Source organism: Rhinolophus sinicus, linkage group LG06 (assembly GCF_036562045.2).
Source record: "Rhinolophus sinicus isolate RSC01 linkage group LG06, ASM3656204v1, whole genome shotgun sequence".
Taxonomy (NCBI): domain Eukaryota; kingdom Metazoa; phylum Chordata; class Mammalia; order Chiroptera; family Rhinolophidae; genus Rhinolophus; species Rhinolophus sinicus.
The window spans coordinates 107944019-107970782 of NC_133756.1; the positions used below are offsets into that span (position 1 = coordinate 107944019).

Genomic DNA, 26764 nt, shown 5'->3' on the forward strand with positions numbered 1-26764 from the left:
CTATGTGGATGTTTTAAAATAATTTATAAGAGCTTTTTATGTATATGTATATTACCTTTCTGCCTGTCCCAAATATCACAATTTTTTCCCCATTTTGCATTTACTATTTGTCTTGCTTCTGGTGATTTTATATATATATATATTGATGTATATATGTATATATATGTGTGTATATATATATATGCACACACACACACACACCATATATATTAAACATATATACACATTTTAAAACATTTTAAGTGTGTTTTTTCTTTTATGATTTCTGCCTTTCGTGTAATGCTCAAAAGTCCTTTGCCAACAATAATATTGAGTACATAGTCACCTCTATGTTCTATTAGGTTAGTGCAAAAGTAATTGTGGTTTAGAAGATTAAAAATAATTGCAAAAACTGCAAGTACTTTTGCACCAACCTAATAGTAGTGCTTTTATGGAGTAGAGGAAATGCAGTGTAAGATAGACTCAGAGGACTCAGTCTGATGGGAAGTGTGGGTGATAAAGAGGGAGGAGTCAAGTAAGACTGAGTTTTCGGGCTCGGTAGACTTTGGTGAGGGTGGAACCACTGACTAAAACCAGGAATACAGGAAAAGGAACAAGTCTGTTAGGGTAGATAATGAGTTTAGTTTTGCACACTTTGCATTTGAAATGTCTGCCAGAAAGCCTGGTAGAAATTCCCAAAAGGCAGTTGGAACAAGGGTATAGAATGTGGCAGTAGGTTGGAGTTTTAAATACAGATACAGAAACATTCAGCAGACATTTGATAATGTAACATTTTCTTTTCAGTACACGTCCTGGGCCAAACACTATTCTATAATAATAAGCACTTCCCTGCATTACGTCACTTAGGCTTCCTGACAACTTGAGAAGGTAGAATTATTATCTTCATTTTATACATGAAGAGACACGCTTACAGAAGTTAAATTCCTTTAGTAGGGTCTTACAGCTTATTAGTGGTGAAACTCAAAAGTGAAATCAAATAAGTCTGCCTGATTCCAAACTGGACTCTGTGGCCCAGTTTGTTCTGTTGCCACAGGAGTGGATGAGCTCAAGCAGGGAAAGTCAGAGTCTCCCAGGAAGGAGACTAGCACATTTTAGTGGTTGGGCAGCAGAGAAGGGAAGCGGCCAGTGAAGGGATCTGAAAGGAGGTAGCAGGGGAAGTAGAGGGCCATATGTATACATGCTGACTGATGCTTTAACCAGAAAGCAAACATTTTGATGGTAGAGGTTTATGCCTTATACATTGTTTTTCTGTTTTTTCCCCCTTCTTCCGCCTTCCCCTGCCTGACTCCAGTTCAAGCCATTGTTTCTCAGTCTAGTTGTGTAGGACACAGCTCCTTGGCCCATGCTGATATTATGAGCCTTGTGCACCCCCTAGCTGAGGCAGTCAGTCACCAGTTGATGGTTGGCTGCTCACAGCAGCCCACAGCAGTTCTCGCTGGCCACCGGCTGCTCATGGAAGTACACGGTAACCCACAGCAGCACACAGTAGCCCTTGCGCAGCTCACGCTGGCCTCTGGCTGCTCATGGCAGCCCAGCTCCAGGGAGAGCTGTTGTTCACAGTCTTAGCTGGAGAGGGGGTAGCTCACTGGCCCATGTGGGAATCAAACAAGTGACCTCGGCATTAGAACAGCGCTCCAACCACCTGAGCCACCGGGCCAGCCCATCTTGTACATTCTTGTAGCTAAATCCAAGACCCCACTCTTGACCTTGTTCCTCAAAAAAATTCTGTCACAGTGCTTAAATATTGCCCTTAAATATTTCTTGACTGATACCCTGTTGGTCTGTCAGTAATTTTCTTGAACTAGCCTCTGAGCTAAACCATACCAGTCCCTGTGTCTCCACTTTTTAGGGATTAGGGGCTCATTCACAGGAGAGCCTGAGTATATTGTTATTTTCTTCTCTGAGAGCAACAGAGGTAACTTCCTTGGTTTATGCTCTCTGCATATTAGGGTTAGATCACTCCCACAGATGAGCACCATGCCGTTTTTCCTTGCATTACCTTTTTGCCTGAGTTCTTGAGTGAATGTGCGATATTCTCTTTTATCTTTGAATCATAAAGTTTTCTTTTTTTCCTTTATTGGATGTTTCCCTATATCCTTAGGACTTTGTAAAATAGAAACATAATCAACCCCTTTTCTTTACAGGCTAAATATCTAGTAGAATAGTGGAAGCAAAGCTGGATTTTACCACATGCTAAAAGAGAGTGGCATAGTAGGAAAAGCATGGAATTAGGAATTAAGAGTTATAACTTTCCTCCTGTCATTTTGGGCAAATTACCAAAATTCTTTGAGCCCCATTCCCCTCATTATAAATTGGGGGTACCAACTAACAGGGTGGCTATGAGGGTTAAACTAATTAACCAAGATATAGGGCTTAGCCCATTGTAGGCACCTAATCTAAAGAAGTTGAAACTCTGAGTTCATAAAGAATCATTTTATTCCAATGTTCTCAGATGCTTGACTCTTGGCCATTCCATAGCTCATTTGCACTCATCCATGTTGGTGGGTTAGGAGGAAAATGAGTCCCAACTCAGCCATGTCTGTCTAATGCAAGTCTGATGTGTGAAGCTATGGCATATGATTTTAATTGGTAATAAATCTGCTGAAAATGGTTTAGGGCATAATCTGATTTTCTTGATCCAGACTAATGGTGGGTTCAAGAACTTACTTGCAATCAGGTTCTGATGATAATCAGTAAATATCCTATTACTGCTTTTCTTTCTGGGGAAGAAAATCCAACATCAAAATTCTCATGGACTGAAATGTGTTCATGTGAAATACTTCCCATTCAGGATTTACCTGGGCCTCTCTCCAAATATTCTAAAAATTGTTGCCTACTTCCAGACAATTATTGTTGTCCTGAATCAGTACTGGCTGTAACTCCCATTGCAAGTTAGCACAGGTTTCAGACAAGCCTGGTAGATAAAAGGGAAACTCTTTGAAGACAACAGAGAAAAGAGCCTTAGCCTTAACTTGACAGAACTATTTATTAAAATGGTGGTTTAGAAGATTTTTCAAATGCCACTCTTAGTTGTAGATCTCACTTGAGAACTCTAACCCTCTGCTTCAGCAATGAACAATCTTTAGGATAGCCCTGGCCCGTTCCTTGGTTTGATGTAATTATTAATAGCTCCCTCTTTCACTCTCAAGAGTCCCTGTTTGTATGATAAATTCTATGGTCATCCCTTACAGTCATTTAAGTATTTCTTCAGAGCAATAATGGAAAGCCACATAAGCTAATGACTTGTACCCTATGGCTCTCTTACCGGTGAAAGCAAATAAGATAACATCATAGGGACTGACCTAATACAGCAGCCTTGGCAGGGAAACATGAGGGTTTCACGTTTATGTTTACAAAGCAATTTCCAATCATTTTAATTTAATTTCCAGTCATTTATAAGTACAAGAATATATACCCACATTGGACAGCAAAGGAATGGCGACTTAGGGAACTCAAGGGAATGGAGACTGGAATACTGTTCCACACTTGAATTCGGAGCACTTTGTGGTCTCACACCTTTTACAGACTCGAGTCTTCTGTCTCCCTGTTCTATAGGAGAAGCTGTGCTGTGGTTTAACAATGTGAGGGCAGTAAGATTGTCCGAACATCACCACAGATGCTCTGAGAGTTACTGTAGAAAACAGGCTTCCATGGTGTGACATGGCTGCCGTGTGGAGGAGCCTCATGGCACAACCCCAGCCATTGTCTCTGGAAGGAGGGAGAGCTGGCTTGTCAGGATAAAGCCAGGCATCCTCTTGGATAAGCCCAAGGAGTCTGAAGCAGATGTATTCACAGGTTGGGACAGATGGGTTCTTATGAAGCCTTATAATCTGGGGCAGAGAGAGAAAAGGAGGAAAGATACTCTACCTGTTTGCAAATGCCTTTTCATCTAAACAGCTCTAGCCTGAATGGAGTTTGTATTTTGTCCCCAGCTGCCTGGCTTCCTGTCTGCAGCCTAGTTCTGAGAGAATGAAAGAAGTTCAAAGCAACACAAGGGAGCACAGAAAGGTTTGCCCTCCAAAAAATTGTGCTTGCGGAGCCCTTCTCTTGTGGGAAAATGTACAGCAGCTGAGAAGCGAATGGAGCCACGAAAACAGAGGAGAACTATGGCATGTGTGTTTTGAAATGGCACTTTCACGGCCTTTCTCCAAAATCTCCTGCTGGGGGGCTGGGGGTGGAGGAATAGATGGAGTTCAGGATAGAAAACACCACCACTTAGGTAATGGTGCCACAGTGAGGGTGGATAGAATGGGCTGAGGTGTCACTCCTTCCAGAAGATGTCTAGAAGAGCCAGAATTCTGCAATTTTAGTTGAAAGTACTCCCCAGAGATCTTGCAACCCAACTCCCACATTTTACTCAGAGGATTTTCAGGTTCAGAAACCTTGAGTGACCTTTACAAAGATTTCACTGAACTACTAACCTGGGGTGTTCATCAAGCCACTGAAGTCTAAAAGATTTTAAAAACACAAACCAAAAATAATTTCTTCCTACTGTGAGTAATTGTCATGAGACCTAAAGGAATGACTCTGGAAACAAACTGCACATACATCCTGCCTAGCCAGGGAGCATGCTTGCCGTGGTTGCCTGCTGTCCCTGACAGAGGCAATGAGCTGAAGCTTCAGGACCCATTCCTTAAGGTTGTATTTTTTGCTTAAAGAGTCCTCCTCCCACCTTTTATAATCGTGAGGTCCCAGAAAACCTGGATCTTGGCAGGTTGATCTCACACAATTAATCTAACATCTGATGCTCCAATGTTCTGCTGATCAGAAGAGGAGACCAGGTGAGGCCGAGGATGACTCAGCCTGGACCTGCTGGGAAAACAGGCTGGGGCCTGTGAAGAAGTTGGGTCAGGTATAACATCGGAGGTTGGCTCACATTATGTCTCAAACGTCCTGCCACCCCCACCTTGTTTCTACCACCATTATCTCTTTGCCCAGACCAGACTTGTCTCTCAGCTCTCCAGAACCAGGATTTTCTATCTGGCAAGGGTCTTATTTTCTCATCATCCCTCATTTTGCAGGCTCTTATAATGGCTTAAGCACCTCAGGTTCCTGAATTCCCCTCCCTGCAAAGCCAAGCCACAGTGTTGGTCAATACTTTAAGCGTGTGGAAAGGTTGGCTCACTTGTTAGATATAATCTGCCTGGTGTGTCCCTGTGTGAGTAGCAATCAAAGGATGATGTCTACCTATTTAAGTACTCAATAAATACAAGCCAGTGCAACTCTAAACACCATCACTTAGTGCCTATTATGAGCAATGCTTCTGAGTAACCCTCCAAGGGAACAGAAAGCTGATAAGATATAATGCCTGTCCACAGTGTTTATATCAGAGAACATGGTATAAAAAGCTGTTCCCTTATTTGATATTAATAGCTGCCATTTATTCAGACCTACATAGGCTCCACACTTTATTATATATATTATCTCTAGTCTTCTCAACAACTCTATAAGGCAGATATTACTCTCATTTTGTTGATGTGGAAACTGAGGCTCAAAGTGGTTATGTGATTTGTCCAGGTCAGGCATCTCAGGAACTCTTCTGCTTGTTGGTGGCTTGTGCAGGCTAAATGTCGGAGGAAGTCAGAAAGACAGTGGGTGCACCAAACCTTCCATTCTTAGTTTTACATGGGCCTGGATTTAAACCGAGTTCCAACACTTGTGTGGCCTTGGGAAAGCTGCTTTCTTTCTGTTCCTCATCTATAGATTAAACAAAATACTCCACTTCATAAGACAATTGGAAAGATGAAATGAGATAACGTGGACGTTGCTCATTCCCCAGCACATTCAGGCACAAAATGACTCATGTTGGTATAGAACGCTCATGCCCTAGATCCTCATGCCACTTCCTCACCAAATTCAGGTTTTTACCAAATTGTTACCTTCTCAGTGAGGCCTTCCTGAGTCACCTCATCTAAAAGCCAACCCCATTCCAACTTGTCTTATCCCTTCTGTACTTTATCACCAACTAATATATTAGAGATTATACTTACTTATTTTTGTTTGTCTTGTCTCTCTCCACCCATAACAAGGTTAAAGTTTTTGAGATCAGGAATCTTTGACTTATTTCTTTATCACCCCAAGTACAAATATATATTGGTTAAAAGAATGAATGAAAAAACATAAAACAAAACTCTTTGGCACCAAAAGATTTAGAGTTGAATTTGGCTTTTTCCTCACTACCTGTTTGACCCTGAGTACATTACTTACAATGCGTAGGCCTTGATTTCCTCATTTGTAAAATGTGAAGAATAATGATTTCTGTTTTTGAGACTGCAGAGATGATTAAGTGACATATGTACAAAAACTGGCACATAGCAAGTCATGGATAATAGCAAGGCTGCTATTATCATCACTTAAAATAATCTGACCAGTTGTTTAACCTCAATGCTGCAGCTCAGAGCTTTTAAGATACAAGGAGGCTAAAAACCAAGGATGCCCTCAGCAGTTTCAGCCCAATTATCCTCCTTGTTAGACTATTAACAGTTGACTAAGTATGAAATTGCTCAGTATTCACACTCCAACGATGCTGATAGGTCTGGATTACCACTACCAGGTCCCTGAGGAAGAAAGGAGGCTGGGGCAGCTCAAATGACTTGCCCAGAGTCACTGGCATCAAAAACCAGGGCATGCTGGAACTACACCTGCATGTCCTCCCTCCTGAAATTGTGTTATAAGCTGCCTCTCTTCCAAGTTCTGCGTGTGGGACGGTGGCATGTTCCCTGACCTCGGGAACCCAGCCTTCAGCTAGGCTTGTCAACGTCATCTCTTGCAATTCACATAAATTTTTTGACACTCAGTACTCTCGCGCTCAAGCATGGAAAATAAAAACACAACCCCTTACAGCTTTATGGCCAGTATTACAGGCGAGAAAAGCTCTTTGGAAGCTGTAAAGCACAGTATGCAGAATCTGTGCAACAGGCATTCACACGCGAGCCGCCTACTTCCCAGTCCCCAGGAGTGGTTCCTATCTGCGCTCCGCTTTCAGGCCGCACCGTGCGGGGTAGGGAGGAGGATTAACCCCTGCTCGCCCGTCTGGGCGTTTCTCCAGGCGGCGGGGTGGAGTCCCGCCCCTCGGCTCCCGCCCCGCCGCCTTCTCTCCCCGGCGCCTTCACTCGTGCTCCCCGAGCCTCTTTCCCTCCCAGGCCTCGGCTGCGCTTCCCGGCCAGGCAGGCACCGCGCAGCACGACGGGCTGGCAATCAGGATGCAGATGCCTAACAAGGAGCACCTGTACAAACTGCTGGTGATCGGCGACCTGGGCGTGGGCAAGACCAGCATCATTAAGCGCTACGTGCACCAGAACTTCTCCTCGCACTACCGGGCCACCATCGGCGTGGACTTCGCGCTCAAGGTGCTCCACTGGGACCCAGAGACAGTGGTGCGCCTGCAGCTCTGGGACATTGCAGGTGAGCACCTCGGGAGGGGCCGCGGGAGCGCCTCGCAGCCGGTCTCCAGTCCTGGAGCGGAGGGTTGCGGCCAAATGGGAGAGCTTGGTGTTCCCCGGCGCTGCGCCGAATGAGACTTTTCCTGGTGCATTGGAAACTTGGTTTCAAAGAAAACAAAACAAAACAAAAGTTTCTCTCCCTCGCTGAAACTTCCAGCGCTTGGGGCTGTTGCTTTAACTCCCTTCCCTGGGATCTCTACACAGCATGGGCCTTCCCGGGGACTCAGAGGGAGACCCATCTGGAGTTGCATTCAGTTTTCGGCCTCCAGCTCATTTTCCGGGCGCGGACCATCCTGCTGGTGACGCGACCCTGAGTGTCGTGCCCGCCCTTCCGTGCCTCCGCCGACCGAGGGGAACCCGGTAGACGGGTTCACAGCGGGAACCGGGAGAGTTCCTGGGTTAAAGGAGTTTACCAATTCCTATCTTCAATCGCTTACTTTCTTCCAACTTTCTCCACCCCCTTTTCAGCCCTCAGTCAAGCGAGTTTGAGGTTCTGTTTTGAGGAAGCCAAAGACCTTTCCGTGTGCATATGGGAGCAAAGTGCTATTTCTCTTTATCTTTCTCCCTCTGCCTCTCTGTCGTCTATCAAAAGGAGTTTGTGTATCTATTTTAAGGCCAGTTTTGTGTAAAGGATTATGACATTAACCATAACATTTTTGATGTGGCGCTAAAGTTCTCATTGAGAGACCTGGAAAAGGAGAAGCTTCTTTACGGTGTTTGACGTCAGAATTAGATTCTGAGACTTTGTACCAGAAGCTAGGCCCCGTCAAATGTGAGGATGCAAAGTGTCTGCGTGAGTGAGTCCCTGGATTGAGGCTGGTTGCAACCTGGGCATGCCCGATCCCTCATTACAGATCTTGGCTCTGCCACTCACTAACCTGCTTAGTGGCTTCAGACAAGTCCCTTCAGCTCAGTGCATCCCTGGGAAGTGGAGAGGGGTTAGACAAAGACAGCTCAGAAATCGTCCTGCTGGGATTCTGGGATGAGCCCCTTCACCTCTGACTGTTTCATGGTCTGTGGCTCCAAGAACCTTTTTAAGTGCTGAACCCAAACTAGCTGGTTCTCTTTCAGAGAATAGGTTCTTTTTAGCTGGTGCGTTTGACTGGAAACACTTTATCATGGCTTGAAGCAAGAAGAAATGTGGAAAATTTTTGAAAGGGCATTTCTGGTTCTGGGGACTCCAGTGCCTCTTTATTCATCAGCTGCCAGATCATATGATAACATTCTTGGCATGTGGCCAGATTCATGCATAGAGAGTCATCTTCAGCAGCTCTAGTAGCACAGGGGTTATCACAGACCAGAAAATGTCATCAGCCATAACGTGATTGGGCTTTCCCTCTAGAAAATCCACTATGCATCTGTGTACTTTGTTGCTGCATTTCAGGGTCTGCAAACTCTTTTGGATGAGTTAGAAGTCTCCCGAACTCAGGTCTAGCATTAGCTTACTGTTTGAAAGGGGCTGCAGCTGTAATTTAGACTTTTGTGTCAAATGCAAGTCAGGATGTGACCTCATACATGTTATATAATGTCCATGAATCTCGGTGTCCTCACCTAACAGAGAAGAATGAAAGCCTGATTAAGAGCCTGAATTCCAGAGTCACACTGCCTCCGTCTGAGTCCCTGTTTTAGTCCATATGTCATGGGTGATTTTAGGCAAACTTCCTAACCTGGTCTCAGTTACCTTATCTGTAAATAGATGGACTGCTTTCTCCCAACAAATGAGAGTTGAGCAACCAATAAATGCTAGCTAAAGGCGATAGTCCCTACCATTTAGCAGAGCAGCAAGGATTATTGTTGTACACTAGCTACCACTTTTTTTTTTGAGCATGTATAAATGCTAGGCAAGAAGGACATGCTATAAATGTGCTGATTAAATCCTAATAAATGATGATTTCCATATTGCATATATAATCTGTTCTAAAATACCAAGCACCATTTTTCAGCTTTATCCATGTTATAACACTGTCATGAGCAATTTAACTCCCAAGCTTAGAAATGCCTCCTGAGCCATGATTCTGGACTAAGGATGCTGTAGAGACTGTAGCCACAGAAGCTTGTGTAGATAAGAAATCTGAGGAGCCCTGGAAAGTCAGTTCTCCAGCTATGGTGTTGTGCAGCATCTCAGTAGGGCAGCTTCTTCGTCCCAGACCTCTGATGTTCTGTGATAACCTATCTTTGGCAGCCTCCAGCCCAAAGGCCCTTTGGCTGAGCTAGAAGGTGGGCAGCAGGCAGAGCTGGTTGGGGGAGGCTAAGTGTTTGTGGAAAGGATGTCTGGAGCATAGTACTGACATGTTTCAGGCTATATAGGTAGACCCGTGAAAAGTGAGTTCATATGAGAGCCAGCCTTAGCTGCCCACCCAGACTCCAGTCAGCTAAGCGTGCTTTATAGTACCTTCAAATCTCGGCCTGTCTCTTCAAACATAGGAATGCCTCTCTTTCTCCTTTGCGCTCAACTCTGGTATACATCTGGAAAGAACAAGTAGTGAAGGCTAGTGGGCCTCGCTGTGAGAGGGATGGGGATACAGATAGAGATCTGCCCTGTCCAGACAGGATACCAGATCCACCTGCTATAAATGAAATCTTTGCTGAGAGTCTTGATGTTCATTTGGTTCAGTGCCAAGTAGAGATCCATTTGTCCAACAAATTCCCATGATATATATCTCATAGCCACTTAGACTGGCAGTCTGATCTTGAAAGACTCCAGAAAGTGCATTTCAGCACTGTGAACTTGGCCTTGAAACCAATGTGATGAATCCCACAAGGAACAGTCATCACCTCGAGTCCCAGTGGTTCCACCCTAGAGGAGCAACTGGGCTGGCTCTGGGTTCAAAAGCTCTTGATAGGATGAGAAAAATTGAGTCACTTTGCCCAAGGCCACCCAGCTAAGTGGAAAAGCTGGAGTTGACCTAGATCTACCTGGTTTGGAATCAAAGCCATATACTTTATGGCTACAGTATGAATGCCTGGTGTACAGATGGCCTATAAGGGTTATGCCCTCTTCCCCTTTAAATGCATTTCTTCTTCAGTAGATGGGTTATCCTTACATTTTCCTTCCTATTTCTAACGGGTTTTTGGATATTATTCAATACCACTGTGCAGACAGTGAAAGGAAATGGAATGAACATGTATTTTTGAAAATTTGATTCTTGGTTGTAGGTTTGATTCTTTTTATAGATTTATTAGAAAAGAAGTAAACAAAAAATTCGTACTTGAGACTCTTTTTTTTCTACTCCTCTCTAAATTCTGATACTAGCATTACTCCATTAGCACTTTCAAAGAGAATTATACAATTTTCTCTAGAACTCTTGATGTTCTTTGGGACCTCACTGCAGGAATTGGGACAGTCAGAGTAATAGTAGCTAACATTTCTTAAGTATGTATTCTTACAATTGTCCACACATTTAATTTTTAATTTCCCAGTAAAATAGCTGTTTAAGTGGTAGTGCTGGAATTTAAAACATGGCCATTGAATCCAGCACCCAGGTTCCTAATAGCTTTGCTCTGCTTCCTACAATTTAGAAATGGAATGCTTTGGATATATTCTAAATATATTCTAAATTATAGATATTATAAACATATAATACCTAACATTGGGCAAGCCATGAAGCCTTGCTGGACTTCAGTTGTCCCATCTATAAAATGATGATTGTTTGATTTTCCTGTGATATCACATATTTGTACTGTTTATCGCTTCCCATCTCTATCAGTTTTAATATAGTCTCACTGTGCCCAGGTAGTATGTGGTAGCTTATTCAAACTTCTTATTCCAAGCAACTTGGGCAAGTTACTTAACTTTTATGTCTTGGTTTCCTGTCTATAAATGGGGGACAATAACAGAATCTGCATGTTAGAATTGTTAAAAGAATGAAATGAATTAATTCATGTAAAGCTGTTCCTGACAGGTATTAAATGCTGAATAAATGTTAGCTATGACTCTTGTTTTAAACTGGTTTCACATACATTTTCCTGCTTGATTTTCCCAGCATCATTGAGGGTCTAGAGAGAGCAGGTGGTGTTAAACCTATTTTATATTAGAAAAGATCAGGAATCGGAGAGGTAAAGGACTTGCCCAAGGTCACAAGAGCTAACAAGTGGCAGAGGAGAACAGGAGTAGCAGGTCTATTTAACTCCAACATATATAGATAGATGATAGATAGATAGATAGATAGATAGATAGATAGATAGATAGATAGATAATATACCTATAGATACAGATATATAGGTATAAATATAGATATGTATAAGAGAGAGATGACCAAGTCTGTTGTCTGTCAGAAAACCCAATTCTAGATTTAACAAATATGGTAGAAAATAAAGTTGGCAGGTAATTTAGAGAGTGCTTCTTCACCATGTAAAAGTTTCACTGCTAGTCTCTACTAAATAATCAATGCTTCTAAATATTTAAAACAATATCCAACTTATAAGAAAATATTTCTCTGCAGGGCACATCTATACTAAATTTCCCAGCCTAAGCCGTGTGACACAGAAGCACTGGAGGACATTAACCATCCAACAGGCAGAGTGAAAGGGGGAGGCAGCCTGAGTGTAGCATCAGGAGCCTGGGAACACGGACTCCCCACACTGGTGGCTGTGAGATTCCTCTGGGCCACAGTGGTGTGTTGTTTTAGAGGTGATGAAGTGCTTCCACATTGTGAAATTCAACCAAGGGAAGTGTTTGGACTTGACCATCTCTTCAGTATCTATTTCAAAATACTGTAATTCTCCAAGGAGTTTTAGAAGAAGAATCTTAAATATCAATGAAATAGATCTAGAAAAGTAGGAAGAGCTAAATCTGGCAACCACTATGTCAAGCAAAAGAAACGAAAAAGCACATTAAATTGCAGTCATTTTCTGGACAGTTGAGCAGTATATTGCCTTGGTTCTTGCCTGGATAATTATAGATTTTCTAAGTATTATGTGGACTAACATACTATGTGCTTAGAGGTAAATAATATATACACTGAGCAAAACTGTGAACTTTCAAAGTGCGGTGAGGGATGTGTTGGGAAAGCACCTCCGGGCTTCTTTCAGGATAACCATTAAAACCTCCATCTGTCACAGACACATGTGCATTAAGCATGTGGGACATGTCCTCTCATCTAGGTTTTAGAGGACTAGTTCTGATAGGAGAGCACATAGCAGAGTGACCAAGAAACGCTGTCATTGGAGAGGAGGGCGTGGGGAGGAGAAGCACTTATGCGTTCAGTTGTTTCTTCAGCAAATGTGTATAATAAATGCCTGGTATGTGTTAGGCCCGGTGCTAGGTGAGGGGAAAACAAGGAAGAATAAAGAAGTGAACAAGACTTGGTTCCTGACTTCAAGAAGTTCACAGTGTAGTGGGCCTGACGGTATGAAAGCAAATCACTATAACACTGAGTAAAGTTACATAGGTAACTTCAGAAATCTCTGGTGGTACAGAGGGGGTTCTCTCTACACCATCGTCATCCAGTCTCTGAGATTAAACGTGAGCTGGCTGGACAAAGCCTCTAGCTAGTGTGCTATTCCCTGTGCTCCTACTTCGCACAAGTTACTCCCTGTGAGTGAGCTCCGGGCTACACAACTTGAGACAGAAGTTCCTCCTCTGGCCCTCTTTAACTGTCTCCTTCTCTTGAGGATCTCATGCATTCCTATGGCTTTAAACTCTATGCTGATAACTCCAAAACTGTGCATATAGCCTGGACTTCTCACGCGCTTCAGACTTACTGTTCTGTCTTCTTGCTGGGCGTCTCCTTTATGATCTCACTTCTCTTGCAACATCACTATGTCATAGCAAAGTTGCATAAAAAAACAGGATTGCTGGGTGTTTTTTTTTTCTATTAATAAAGTAACATATGCTCAGTGTAGCAAAATTGGAAAGTACGAAAGGAAATAACAGCAACAAAGGAACACAAACAGAATATATCCACAATCAATCCTCTTAATGATAAAAATAGTAAAGGATGCTATTTGTAAGTTTAAGCTAGACATCTTCCCCACACACTGGACTTTCTTGTTTGTGTTAACTATGCTATCTTTTCTCCAATCACTTAGACTTGAAACCTCTGCCATCTTTTCTCCTTCTTCTTTGATCCTCACACACCATCCATCTCCTAGTCAGATAGTAATTATGCCTCTCCTGCCACTCAATTGCCTAGACCAGGGACAGCACTATTATTACTTAACTGTTCTGCTGTCATAGCCATCTGACTAGTTCTGGTCTCCTCTTCCTCTAGTTGCTTTGTGTACCAAGGTCAAGTTTATCTTCCCAGGATATAATTTGGTGGCTCCCAATTGCCTATAGATTATATATGTCATGATGAGAAGAATTAACATGGTGGGGATGAGGTGATAGGAGAGCTGATAACTCGAAAGACAAATTCTAAGTCATAAAGCTATTGAGAGAGGAGATTGTGGGGTCTTAGCCAGTAACAAGTGACTGGAGTCCTTGAGGCCTGGCCATGTCAAAAGGAAACCCAGGATCTGTCTCATTGTGGTCTTGTTGTCAGGAACACAGTTACTCTCATTGAGGGTCAAAGTGGTACTTAAATAATTTTTTTGTTTTACTGCATTATATTAAAGTAGTTTTAAAACTTGAGGATTTGAGAGGTATATCTTGCCTGGGAAAATTTATTTGATTGCTTGATAAGCAGAGGGACTTAAAAGGGAGAATGAAGTGGATCAATCTTTGCTCTAATGGAATCTGATAGTCTAATACCATGTTTCCCTGAAAATGAGACCTAGCCAGACAGTCAGCTCTAATGCATCTTTTGGAGCAAAAATTATTGTAAGACCTGGTCTTATTTTACTATAATATAATATAATATTTTCTATAATATGAGATCGGGTCTATAATATAATGTAATATAATATAATATAATATAATATAATATAATATAATATAATACCCGGTCTTATATTAATTTTTGCTCCAAAAGACACATTAGAGCTGATTGTCCGGCTAGGTCTTATTTTTTGGGAAACACAGTAGGACATAAAGATATTAAAAGATAATCATGAAGATAATTATTTAATAACTGTTTTGATAAGCGCTCTGAACGGGAAGTGTCAGGTATGAAAGGAAAGTTTAAAAAGGTGACCTACCCTAGTTATGGCATGGAGGTGAGGAAACACAGTGAGGATTGTGGGTAATCTGGCATTAGCTAGAGATTACAGAGTGTGTGGAGGGAGGTGGTGAAACAGAAGCAGCAAATTAGGAAAGAACATATATGCTAAACTGAAAGTTATGAGTGATAATTCCTTATGTTTATCAATTTGTCATAGCAATCTTTGCAGTTTAAACACCACAGTAATTCTGGCAATCAGGTCTTGCTATTTCCAGTTCTATAGGTGAGGAAACTGGGCCAAGTGTAAGTAGAACATGGTATGTGTTACACAGTAGTTGCTCAATAAAAGTGGTTTGGTGTTAAGCAGTCACTGAGTTGCCATTAGAGTCATTGCTCACCTGAAAAAAAAAAAAAGAAAATTGGAAGTAGTTATGCTGTGGTATAAACCTACCTTTCTTCTCTTCTGATGATTAACTTTGGGGAATCCTGCAAAGCCTTCAAACCATTGAGAACCCCTTTTATTTCTTTCACTCTCTTTGATTCCGAGATGGACATTCTCAGGGGGATATGGTGGCCCTACCTCTGCTGGGGTAGAAAGAAGGTTTATTTCATCAAGGGAAGATTCTCAGGTTCTAGGTTGCTGTACTAGAGTAGTCTTCCTCAACTTGACAAGGTCATGTCTGTGGCTGGAGCTTGGGGTTCCAAATTATTGAATTCCACTAATTTTTTTCAGCTGTTTGGGAATTTGGTTAAGAAGTTATATGATCTTAAATTACTCTTTGAAAATAATTTAGGTTTTAACTTCCACCATTGCCCACTAATACCTTTAGTTTCCCACACTCAGGTATTAATCAAATCCTATCTTTTCTACCTTGGAAATTAGCTCTTATTCCTCCTAGCCATGTCTTCTTCACAACTCATCTGAACTATTGTAGCAGCTTCCTAATACCCATGCCTTCCTCAAGCTTTACCCCCCATCAGTTTGTAATCCACAGTGGTGAGACATCTCTGCAGGTGTCATTCTCCAGTTAGATAGTCTCCAGTTTGCCACTCTGCTTACCCCAGATTAGAAGTCCTCTACTACTGCATTGGAATGTCTTTTCCCACCAAACTGTAACCTGAGTTCTAGCATAGTAGTTGGTGCTTAATTGATGCTTATTTGTTCAATAAAAAGTTTTTCAGTCAACTATTTCATCATTGCTTTTATTCCAAGACATATCATTAATGTAAAACTTCGTTCAACAAAACAAAATTAATATACTTAATTTTGTTCATGCTTGAAAGACTTGATAATTTTATGAACATTAACATATACAAATGCATACATTTTGGAATCAATAAATATGGTAATCACTTTTCTTAAGGAGGCATTCTATTTTAGTTTTTCATCAAAAAAACTGGAGAGTGACCTTAAAGACCAATTCTTAAAAACTGTACTTCATTTAACAAAGTTTCATAATTTGGAGTGAAATGTCATTCATTTGGAGGTCAAATGATCAAACTGTATCTTTATAATTTTGGGATATAATTTTTGTACAGTAGATGAGCTTATTACTTCCTGAAAGGTCTTTGTCACAAAGTTAAAACCTTGAGGGCCTATCAATCCAAATCATTAATTTTACAGATAAAGAAGCTGTGCTTTGAATGGAGGGTCACATTAGTTTCGCAGGCCCATAGACCTAGTTAATGGTAGAACTGGAACCAGAATCAAGCTTCTTTGGTTTATTAATAATGAGATTTAAATAACTGAAAGCTATTTTTTAACACCAGATGTTTTGGTGTTGTCTTAAGCACCTGCACACAAAGATAATTGAATTTAGCAGGCACCCAGCCCTATGGGAGGTCATGTAATGAAAAAGAGAAGATCATGGTGTGGCATCGTGGACACCCAGAGTCATCCAGAGTCTGGCTTCAAATAACGTTCCTAATAGAATGTCCCCCACTCTCCATTATGAGGCTTAGAATTTGGCCATTTGAACTCCTGTTATTCCGTGTTCATACCCCAGGTTTCTCGCCGCTGCCTTTGCTGTTGCTCTTCTTGCTGGTTCACATGCCCTGCCCTTTATTTCCACACATCCAAATCCTACGTCCTGTTTAGGAAGGGCAGTTCCTCTGCAGAGACTTCCCTGATTCTCTCATTCCCGTGCAAACGTCTTCATCCCTTGAATCCCATGCAACTTTTCTTTATCCCCTTCTAGCACTATCCCTTTAGCAATTATTTGGTACTTCCCCAAATAGCCTTCATGATTTTTAGCAGACCTTGCCACAAGTTGTTTGTTACATAATTTAATGAAATAACTGTGGAGTCAGCAAAGAAGAGAAGGAGAAAACACCATGCAGGAGGAGAACTGAGCAAGGGCAGGTTTGAAAGCAAAGGGAAGAGAGTTTAAGAAGAGAGTAGTCAATTGTTTCAAATGTCCGAGGGAAATCAGAATTATTACTTTTTGCTGTGAGTCTCTACTTTTTGTATAGTCTGGTAGTGTTATCCTGAAACATTATTTAACTTTTCTTCCTCATCAGCCTTGCGTAAATCTGCTCTCTCAAGATGAATGATTGAAAACTTAGCTTCTTGTGTGATGGAGAAGCTCAGTTTCAGCTTCTGAATCTACCTACAATAGTTCCCCAGCTTAACGAGTTAGACAAAGAAATTATCTATAATGTGAGGGATTTAAACAAATTTCAGTCTAATCTATAGGATGACGTTTAGAACAAATTAATTTAAATTACTTGTTGGGAGGACTGTTCTCTCCTACAATAAAATGTTATTAATAGCCACCATTTATTGAGTGGCAGGCATGGTGTGTTGTGCATTTTCATGCATCATTTATTGTGCACAGTGAGCTTGTCTGGTAGGCACTGTTACTAACCTCATCATAGAGACACGAGAACTGTGCATAGACAGACTAGAAAACATACGCACAAGGGAAAAAACACATGTAAAACTTTTCAAAGTCACATGGGTAGTAAGGGATAGTGCTGGGATATCAACAGATTTGTGTAGTTTCAAATCCTATTTTCTAATCAGCTTATTCTATTTCCTAATGGGTGATATGACAATGCAATAGTTTTCATGTGTCATAGATTGTTTAAGTTGCAATTAGAAAATGCACATTATTTATTTTAAAGGAATAATTTATTATTTTTTGAACCTTTACACTTTTAGATAGAACTAAGAATTGAATGAGCTGTAAAATTTGTACGTATCACGGCTACAAACATGTAGTTTGTTTGGCTTAATAACAACCAACTTAATATACTATTTTTAGGCAGGAAAGCAACAGTGACTGAAGGACACAAGTCTCTAGTTTGAGTATTAAAAATATGATGCTGGACAGTATTGGAATAAAAATGAAGTCTTATATGGGGTAGCGTGATATATGTGTTTTTTTAAATTTAAAGAAAGCAATATTCTAGATGCTACCACCCTTCATTTCCTGTTTCACATTGATTTTCACATGACTCTTGCTTTGTATTACACAAACTGCGAAAACCCCTGTTTGAAAAAAATATGATCACATCAAAAGGAATGGAACTCGATCTACTGTTAAAATTGCGAACTACCTCGAGCTAGTAGTTCCTGAGGTTTCTGATTGATCTCGAGCACCACTGTGTTTTCCTTGAAATTTTAAATTGTACACCTGTGAGTTCATAGAGGCACCCCAGAATAGTTTGGCATGCATCAAGAATAGCTTTTTATTTAATAGATCTGTGCTTACATTTCAGTGGAGGTATTTTTAGGTTGTTGGTTAGGTATTTGTTTAGGTTGCAATTCGTTTATTTAAAAACACAAGATGCTAATTGTCTATCTCTTCTATCACTTGGTTTCATTCTCTCCATCCATCCAATATTGGACATTACTTCAGTATATGATTTTGTTTCTCTATCCAAGGGAGTTATTTCATTTAATGTGAGCATTGGACTCCAGTCAAAATCAATGTGACAAAAATATTCTGGGATACTGCGATACTCATACTCTCTCACACACACACACACACACACACACACACACACACACACACAGCTTTAAATCTAAACATAAATTCAGAATGTAATGAGAATATTTTTGAAATTTAACTTAAAATATAGATTCCTATATCCATCCTTCCTTTCTCTGATGCTATTGTTTATGAACACCTTAGAAACAATTGTTAACTTTTTATGTCATCTTTTTTTCTTACACACTTGAGCTTGATTCAATACTCTGCATCCAGCTTTCCCTTATTGAATAGAGGTGAGATTTACTTATAAGAGATGATGGCCAGTGGTAAGATGAAATGAGAGCCGTTACTTATGGTGGAACTAAAGAAACTGCACAAAGAACCTGGGTGGTTCTGAATTGGGTACAGAGAGTGGATCTTAAGAATGAGCAGGAGTTTAGTAGGCATGAAAAGTAAATGAGTTGGCTCAGAGACCTTGCTTTATTCAGTTCACTCCTCTCCCTGCTGGCATTCCCTCTCATAAGTAATAAATCAATATTAACTGTTATTTCATTAGGTAAAGAGTATTTGTATTACTAGTTCCATTCTATTTCGCAAGTCCATTGTGAGCGTAGACTAAGAGTCTCTCCGAGTGTGTGTGTTATGGAGACATACAGGGACAGTAATTGAGTAATTCCACGTGGGCTCAAGGAGTTGCAGTGTAATTGGGGATGCAGGCTGCAGAGGTTTGCAGCTCATAAAAATCAGTACAAGGCAAGGCAAGCAAGTGATAGTGCTGTGTGAGTATAGAGGAGGAAAGAATTAAATGTGGGGCCAAGTAGTCAGAAAAGACTCCAAAAGGAAGGGTTTGGTACGTTGAAGAATAGCTACAATTTAGTTAGGTAGAGAATATGGGAGAAGGTATGTTCTAGTGGGCGTGGGGGTGCCATGGAGTGAGTATGAATGAAAGCAAGAAGCAGAATTTAGCAGAGCCTAGCAAGGCATAGTTTTGGGCAGGACCGTGACCTCGGTCTGAAGACTAGCTTTTAACTTATAGATCAAGGTGTGCACTTTGAAAATCCCATAGGAGCCAAGAGGATAAAATAAATGAACTCTTTCTCTACCTGGCAAACACTTGTCCATCTTTCAGAAGCTTCTGAAAAATCTGTTCCCAATACTGGGCCACTGAAGCTACTGTTCCCTGTTTCCCTAGGAAATGGGAATAATGCTTCCCCATCATCCTGGCTCCCGTTTTGTTTCTCTACACAACTCCACGTACAGCTAGATGGATGTATTGGAACAAGGCCACATGTGTTAAAGAGTGTTTTAATGCAAAAAATAAAAACATAGAATTCTAGGTAATCATTTATTAGAGCCTTATAATAAGAAAAATGGATCAATAGCAATAATTTAAAAAATATGTAAATTGCATTGAATTGTATATATTTTGTTAGACTTATTTTTAATAAAATTGATATAAATACACAAATTTGAGGCAGTGAGTGTTTTTGTGTTATATAACAATGTGAAAGGAATAGCATCTGAGCAAATTTTCTTTTTTTTTTCTCCCCTTTAAAATTGGATGTTTGGTACTGGTCAGTTCAAATGAACTAATTTCTAAACATTATTCATATGATGTAGACTCTGTATTTCTGAACATTCTGAGTTTTCAAGATAGTCTAATATCTGTTTGATTAGAGATCTTCCAATTTATAATTCTTGGGAAATAGTTTAAATTGCTTTAAATCTCATGTGGGTGACATAACGTGTTAGCAGCACAAACTTCAGTTTTTGGCATCTGCTGTAGACAGTGGTGAATCCCTGAAAGTGTTTAATTAGGGAAATGATAGGGTGAAAACAGGACTTTGAAAGGTGTAACTGGCAGAGGTGTACAGAATTTAAAGTACAAGTTAAATCTCAGCCCTTATCACCCCTGGAAATTCAACCTCATATATACAGCTTCCTATTGAACCTATCTGCCTAACAGACATCTGAAACTTAGCATGTCAAAATTCTGATCTACAAAACCGTCACCTCCAAAAGTCTTCTCCATCTCAGGTAAAGTCAACTCCATACTTTCAATAAATCAGGGCAAAAGTTTGGGAGTCTTGCTTCAATCACATCATGATTTACATCCCATCTATCACCTCATCTCCAAATATATCTACAGAACAATCAATATTTCCCACCATCACTACTACCACTTTGGTCCAAACCATTATCTCTTGCCGGGATTCTTATCTCCCCAATTCCAACTTTGACTCCTATAAGTCATTCCTTAGTGCAGCAGCCAGAATTAACCATTTACTTCTGTCAGTTCATGTTCCTCATTTGTTCACAATCCTTCAGTGCTTTCCTCTCACCCAGAATAAAAGGCAGCATCTGTACAATGGCCCCAAACTGTGTACAGTCTGGACCCTGTGTGAGCTGCCTGCCTCATCTCACACCCTCTTCCCCTCGCTCAGTCCTCTCCAGCCAACAGTCTCCTTGCTGTTCTCCAAGCATTTCGCAGACACTTTTGTGCCTCAGCATTTTTGTACTTGCTGTTCCCTCTGGCTAAAACTCCCATCTCCTAAATATCCGTATGGCTTGCTCCTTTACCTCTACTTGGTTTTTACTCAAATGACAGCTTCTCAGTGGGTCATCACTATCCATGCTGCTTAACTTTGTCCTCTCCACTCACAAACCCTTTTCTCTTTTCCTGCTTTATTTTATTTTTCTCCATAGCACTTTTCACCAGATACTGTAATATTATATGTATCTTGCTTACTTTTTTATTTACTGTTTATCTTTTTTCACTAGAATGTAATGTTCATGGGGGCAAGGATTTTCAATTTTATTTTCCTAATTGCTAGAACAGTGCTTGGAAAACAATAGACATTCAACATTTTTTGTTAAATGAATGGATGAGATGAGATGAGACAATCCTAACTAGGGTGACATCAATGATGGCAGAAAGAAAGCGATGAATACAAGAGACATGACAGAGGATGGCTCTTAGAGACTCGTTAAGCCTGACAGTATCCACTGGGAATGGGTAAAGAATTATGCGTTATTCCTTCACTTAGCAAGGAGACTTTATTGAATGCTTACTGTACACAATACAGCATCAGACATGGGAGCTACGGAAACTTGCTTCTGGCTAGGGTGAGGTGAGTAATTTTGAATGGGAAGATTATACAAGGTTAATTTCGGGATATACACCGAGGTGACTTGGAAGAATGGTGATTGATTGACACTTTTCTGACAATGATTTGGTGGAGCAAAGAAGTGAAGAAAGAGTATGAAAAAGTTTCAGAACCATTGCCGAGGATCAGATGAGCTCTGAAAAGCTGGAGAAAACCTCTCTCACCAAGATGTCAGCCTGACTCAGATCCTAGTGGGTTTTCCAGAGCCTTCAAAGCCAGTTTAAGCCATTGTTAGTTTAGTGGCCCTTGGATCATCCTGTAAATTGGATAGTTTTATTTTTTTCTCCAGATCCTTGTGCAAGGTCTATACTTAACTTTTGGTTTTATGTTCTGCTTTTCATACTATTACTCTCTGGAAATAAAGACCATATCTTGGTGACACTTTTGGCTCTACTGCTTGTGCCATGACCCCATACATATTTATCTATCTATCTATCTATCTATCTATCTATCTATGGAATAGAGTAAATTGATTCCAAGGGATTATTTCTTAAAAAGATGAGAATGATTGTGAAAAAAGTGACATTCCAGTCTGAAACTTGTTGCAACAGATGGGCACATAAACCTGTTAGAATAATGTTACTTTTCTCCATCATTGAACATGTATTGATTATTTACTGGAAATGAAAGTACAATATAGAATAAATGCATTCATATGAAGCACTAGTTCATGAATACATTGCAATGTTGTATGTTAGAGGAAGAAGGAATCTTAATTTCAGTTTATTTCTGCCATAATATCTTGAGCTCTTACTATATCCAAAAGGTGAAGAAATAGGCCTCGGATTTGCAACATTAAAACATAACTACAGTCACCATGCTGTACATTAGATGCCTGGAACTTATTCATCTTAGAACTGAAAGTTTATACCCTTTGACTAACATCTCCCCATTCCCCCATCCTCAGCCCCTGGCAACCACCATTGTACTCTTTCTTTCTATGTGTTCGGCTTTCTTAGATTCCACATATAAGAAATCATTACAGTATATGTTTTTCTCTTCCCGACTTATTTTTATAGCATAATGCTCTCATAGCATTGGCCCATGTTTTCATAAAAGGCAAGATTTCCTCCTTTTTTATGGCCCAGTAATACCATTGTCAATAATATTGCAATGACTGTGGGTGAGCAGATATCTCTTCCAGGTAGTGATTTCATTTCCTTTAGATAAATACCATCAGATGATTTCCTATGCTAGAGAATGGCACTTGTCTGAATACCTGTATTTATATTTATACAGAGAGTGCCAAAAAAAGGTATACACATCTTAAGAAAGGAAAACTGTATTAAAATTGTAATACTCAATATGTGTGCATAACAGAAGATGAACACAAGTCACTTTTGACTACTGCAATTACAAGAGGTGCTCAAAGTGGTTACTATCAGCATCCAGACACTTCTGATTATGACGATCTACTGCTTGAACTATGTTGACCAAAGTGTCTACCTGTATGCATTTTTTTTGGCACCCCTGGTATTTACTTTAAGGGAAAGTGGGAGGAGTTCTGGGAACTGAGATGCTGAGAGCCCCAGTTAGGGAGCTGTCAGAGGTCTAGGTGAGAAGCAGTGAGGGCCTGAACTGGAGTGCTGGCAATGCTGATGGAGAGGAGGGGGCAGGTGAAGAGCCACTTCTGAAATAGAAGTGTTGGGAGGACATTGGAGACCCTTTGGGTATGGGGGTGAGAAAGGAGTTGGAAGGTGACTCGAAGGTACCACTCTGGGATCTCTTCTGTGTGGATCTCTTCCCAGCAGTGATTTCATTTCCTTTGGATAAATACCCATCAGATGAGGATGATGGTGCTATGAACCAGACTGAGATACATGAGGGGAGTAAGAGGTGAGGATATAGAAGCCTACATCTGGGATGGGGGTGTGTTGTTCATTACAGGGGGTTGCCAGAGGCAATAATGAATTTAGTTTAGGCCATGCAATCCAGTTTCCTTATTTTACCAGTGAGGGAACTGAGGTTCTATATGGTAAAGTGACTAATACGAGGTCACAGAGCTAGTTGGTTAATCAAACACCTGACATATTTCCTCTTGTTTTGATGCCAGAAGATTCACTGCTTGGTTTTCTGCACTGAGAGCATCTATATAGTACTAATTACCAAATGAAAATATCATTAAATGCACAGTATGGCTTGTGTGTATTTTCAGCCGAGTCCGTGACACAAATCGATCATTTCAGGCAGGTGAGACAGAGACAAGGGTTGATTTAATGGAGATATCACAGGGCTAGCTAGAAGGCGTGAAAGCAGGAAGGCACCATAGAGATCAGTCAGAACCACTTCATTTTACAGATAAGAAAACTGAGTCTCAGGGAAAGAAATATATGTGTCTAAGGCTTCACTGGTGACCAGTGATTAAAATTAAGACCTGTATCTTCTGACCCTTTAAGTTAGTGGTTTCTGCAGTAAGGTATTCCAGATTGTTATTACAGCCCTTGTACGTGTTGAGATTCAGCTGATTGCTTTGTTATTTACTCTCCCTCCAAGCTGAAAGATGCATCATCAGCCACATCCACATTGCTATGGAGTAGGTGTTTAGAGACTGAGAGAAGCAGGGACCTACATGGAGGATTGGATCATTTTCAGTGCGTGTGTCCACTGACGCTTCTTAGTTTAGAAGTGCCTCGAGATCAAAAACTATGTATTTGCAGCACAAAACACAGAGCCTAGACCATATTTGCCATACACTACGTGTCTGTTGAATGAGTGATTTAACCTCAAGGATGATTTTTGAATCATGGCTTTCTTTCTTTTTTTTTTAAAGTAAATTACCTATGATAAATTCATCAGGTCTCTACTTTGCCCACATGTAAGCACTCACTAAAAGTCACATGGTTCTCATCTTTTAATAAAAAACAGCAGGGAGTGCTGTCAGCTGACAGGATAGGAATGATAAAATGTGAATACTAGAAGTGCCCTGGTCTGAATGTGGCCTCTTGCTAGAACGCCAAAAATACAAACTGTTCAAGTCTGCCGGCCCAGTGACCTCAATAAACAAAGGTCTTTTCTTTCTAGAAACATACTTTTTTTCATCTTGTTTATCATCTGACACACATACCCTCACAAACTCAAACACATACACGCACATGCACACGCACGTGCACACACACACACACACACACACACACACACACATTTTCTTTTTTGAATTCTTATGAAGGTGCTAAACCTATATATTGCTGTTTTGCATAGTCTTGAAAATGACCCTTTGCCATATAGTCAAAACGTAAAATCTTTCTTCTTGAGGACAGCTTTACTCTGCTATGAAAGCCTCTGGACAAGTAGATTATTGAATAACCCATGACTTTGCCCTTCATCTGATTAGTTCCCTAAAAGAGATCATAAGACATCCTTCCAAAGCCTAGAGGCCTTCAGAGGCCTGAATCATCACAGAGGGCTTTCCTCCCTCCTCCCCCCCATCTTCCTGAAATGTCATGGCCACCGTGAGTGGTATCAAAGGAGATCACTGTTTGATTCAGAAACAAACAAACAAACAAACCCAAAATACAAAAGGAAGAAAGAAAATACATTTAAAACTCATTTGAGAAAAGGAAAGCTTACCTGTGGCTTTTGTCATATGAAGAGTATTATACCCCTTTCTTTTATTGACCGGACAACTGTGAGAATGAAAAATAAAAATGCCTCCGTGGTATAACCCATATAAGAAATATTTTAGGATCATCATGTGCTGGTCCTGACAAAATGTTCTTTCCAGTGATACGTACTTGAGTACACAGGCTCACTCACATATTAGAAGCTCACTCACATACTAGGACAGGAACCCTTGACCTTCATGCGTTTCCACTAAGTGCTTATGGTTATGGATCATTTCTCTCTCACAATCTGCATTGCTGATGCTCATATGCACATAACAGCCTACAAAAGAGTTTGGAAACTTCAATTAAAACTTATCACAGAACCTCGTGCTCAAAGTTAAGTGTAAATTGTTCTTAGAGGTATATTGACCTATATGTTCTTAGAGCCATGCCAGTTTTAGCCGTTTATTCTTTTGAAGATAAGCTGGCTTATTGAATACATACTTAACTTTGTTTTAATTTGTTTAACTTTATAAGACTCTGAAGATAAATGCCCAAGTTAGAATAAAAGTCCCTTGTCTGGTCATACACTTCTGGAGACTTTTGATTCAGAAAATAGAAACCCAGGCTCAGCCCTTGTCTTCAGCAATTACTAGTACACCAGAGTGACAAGCAATAGGGTTTTGTTCATTTTTGTTAATCAGCTGAATTACCTGTAATTTTTTATTATAAAGTCTGGTCTGGAATTATGATTTCACTGCCTATATCATATTGTCTTTCATAATTTTTAACATGCTGGAGAAAGGGAGGAAAAACTCAAGTACCAGGTAGTTTTAAGGTATTCTGCTGGGTGCTTTACACATGTTAATTCATTTCATTCTCAGGACAACTCTTTGTGGTCAATATTGTTACTGCCATTTTACAGATGAGGAAAGCTCAACTTAGGGTGTTTAAGAAGTTTGCCAATATTCAGTTAGAAAATTTAGATCAGAGCAAAACTAATTCTAGTGGATTGATCTAAATAAGACCAACCCCCTTTCTTGTTTATTTCCTTCCTCCCCCTTTTTCTCTTCTCCTCCTCCCACTCTTTCTGTAGCAGAAGGCTTTCCTCATCCAATAGATTGTAGACTATTTAAGGATACAGGTCATCTAGTTCACTGTTGTATTCCTAGCATGTCACCCAGAGACTGGCGTTGACACATAAGTATCTATTATCTGTTTAATTGAGTTGAATGGGACACTTCTGGTACATAAACCTGGAGAAGAGCTAGTACAAGACTATGGTTTCGTAGTTGAGAATGTTCAATGTTGGTAAATTGCTTTCAACTGTGGATTCAAAAAACTCTGATTTGAATTCTGACTTCCCAAGCTTATTAATCTGTATAATTTGAGCAAGTTACTTAACCTCACTAAGTCTAAATTTTCTTACTTTAAAATGGGGATAATGATTGTACCTTCATGATCATTTAGGTAAATCACATTTCTGATGATGAGTGAGCATACAACAAATGCTAGCTGTGTCTGTTTGACTGTTACCGTTAATTGGAGTTCACTGTGGCTACCTTTTTAACATACTGCATCATGTAGTTATTTATTGTGCTTATCATTTATAATCTATGGTTCCACTAAAAT

General features: G+C 40.4%; 1 protein-coding gene across 1 annotated transcript in view; it reads left to right on the forward strand.

Moving 5' to 3' along the window:
- The first annotated feature begins 6863 nt into the window (after positions 1 to 6863).
- The window catches only part of RAB38 (RAB38, member RAS oncogene family), a 50150-nt gene continuing 30249 nt past the window's right edge, over positions 6864 to 26764 (forward strand). The window contains exon 1 of the mRNA XM_019739564.2: positions 6864 to 7404. Within this exon, the coding sequence (XP_019595123.1) occupies positions 7203 to 7404 (202 nt within the window). The 5' untranslated portion in view covers positions 6864 to 7202. The remainder of the gene's footprint in view (positions 7405 to 26764) is intronic.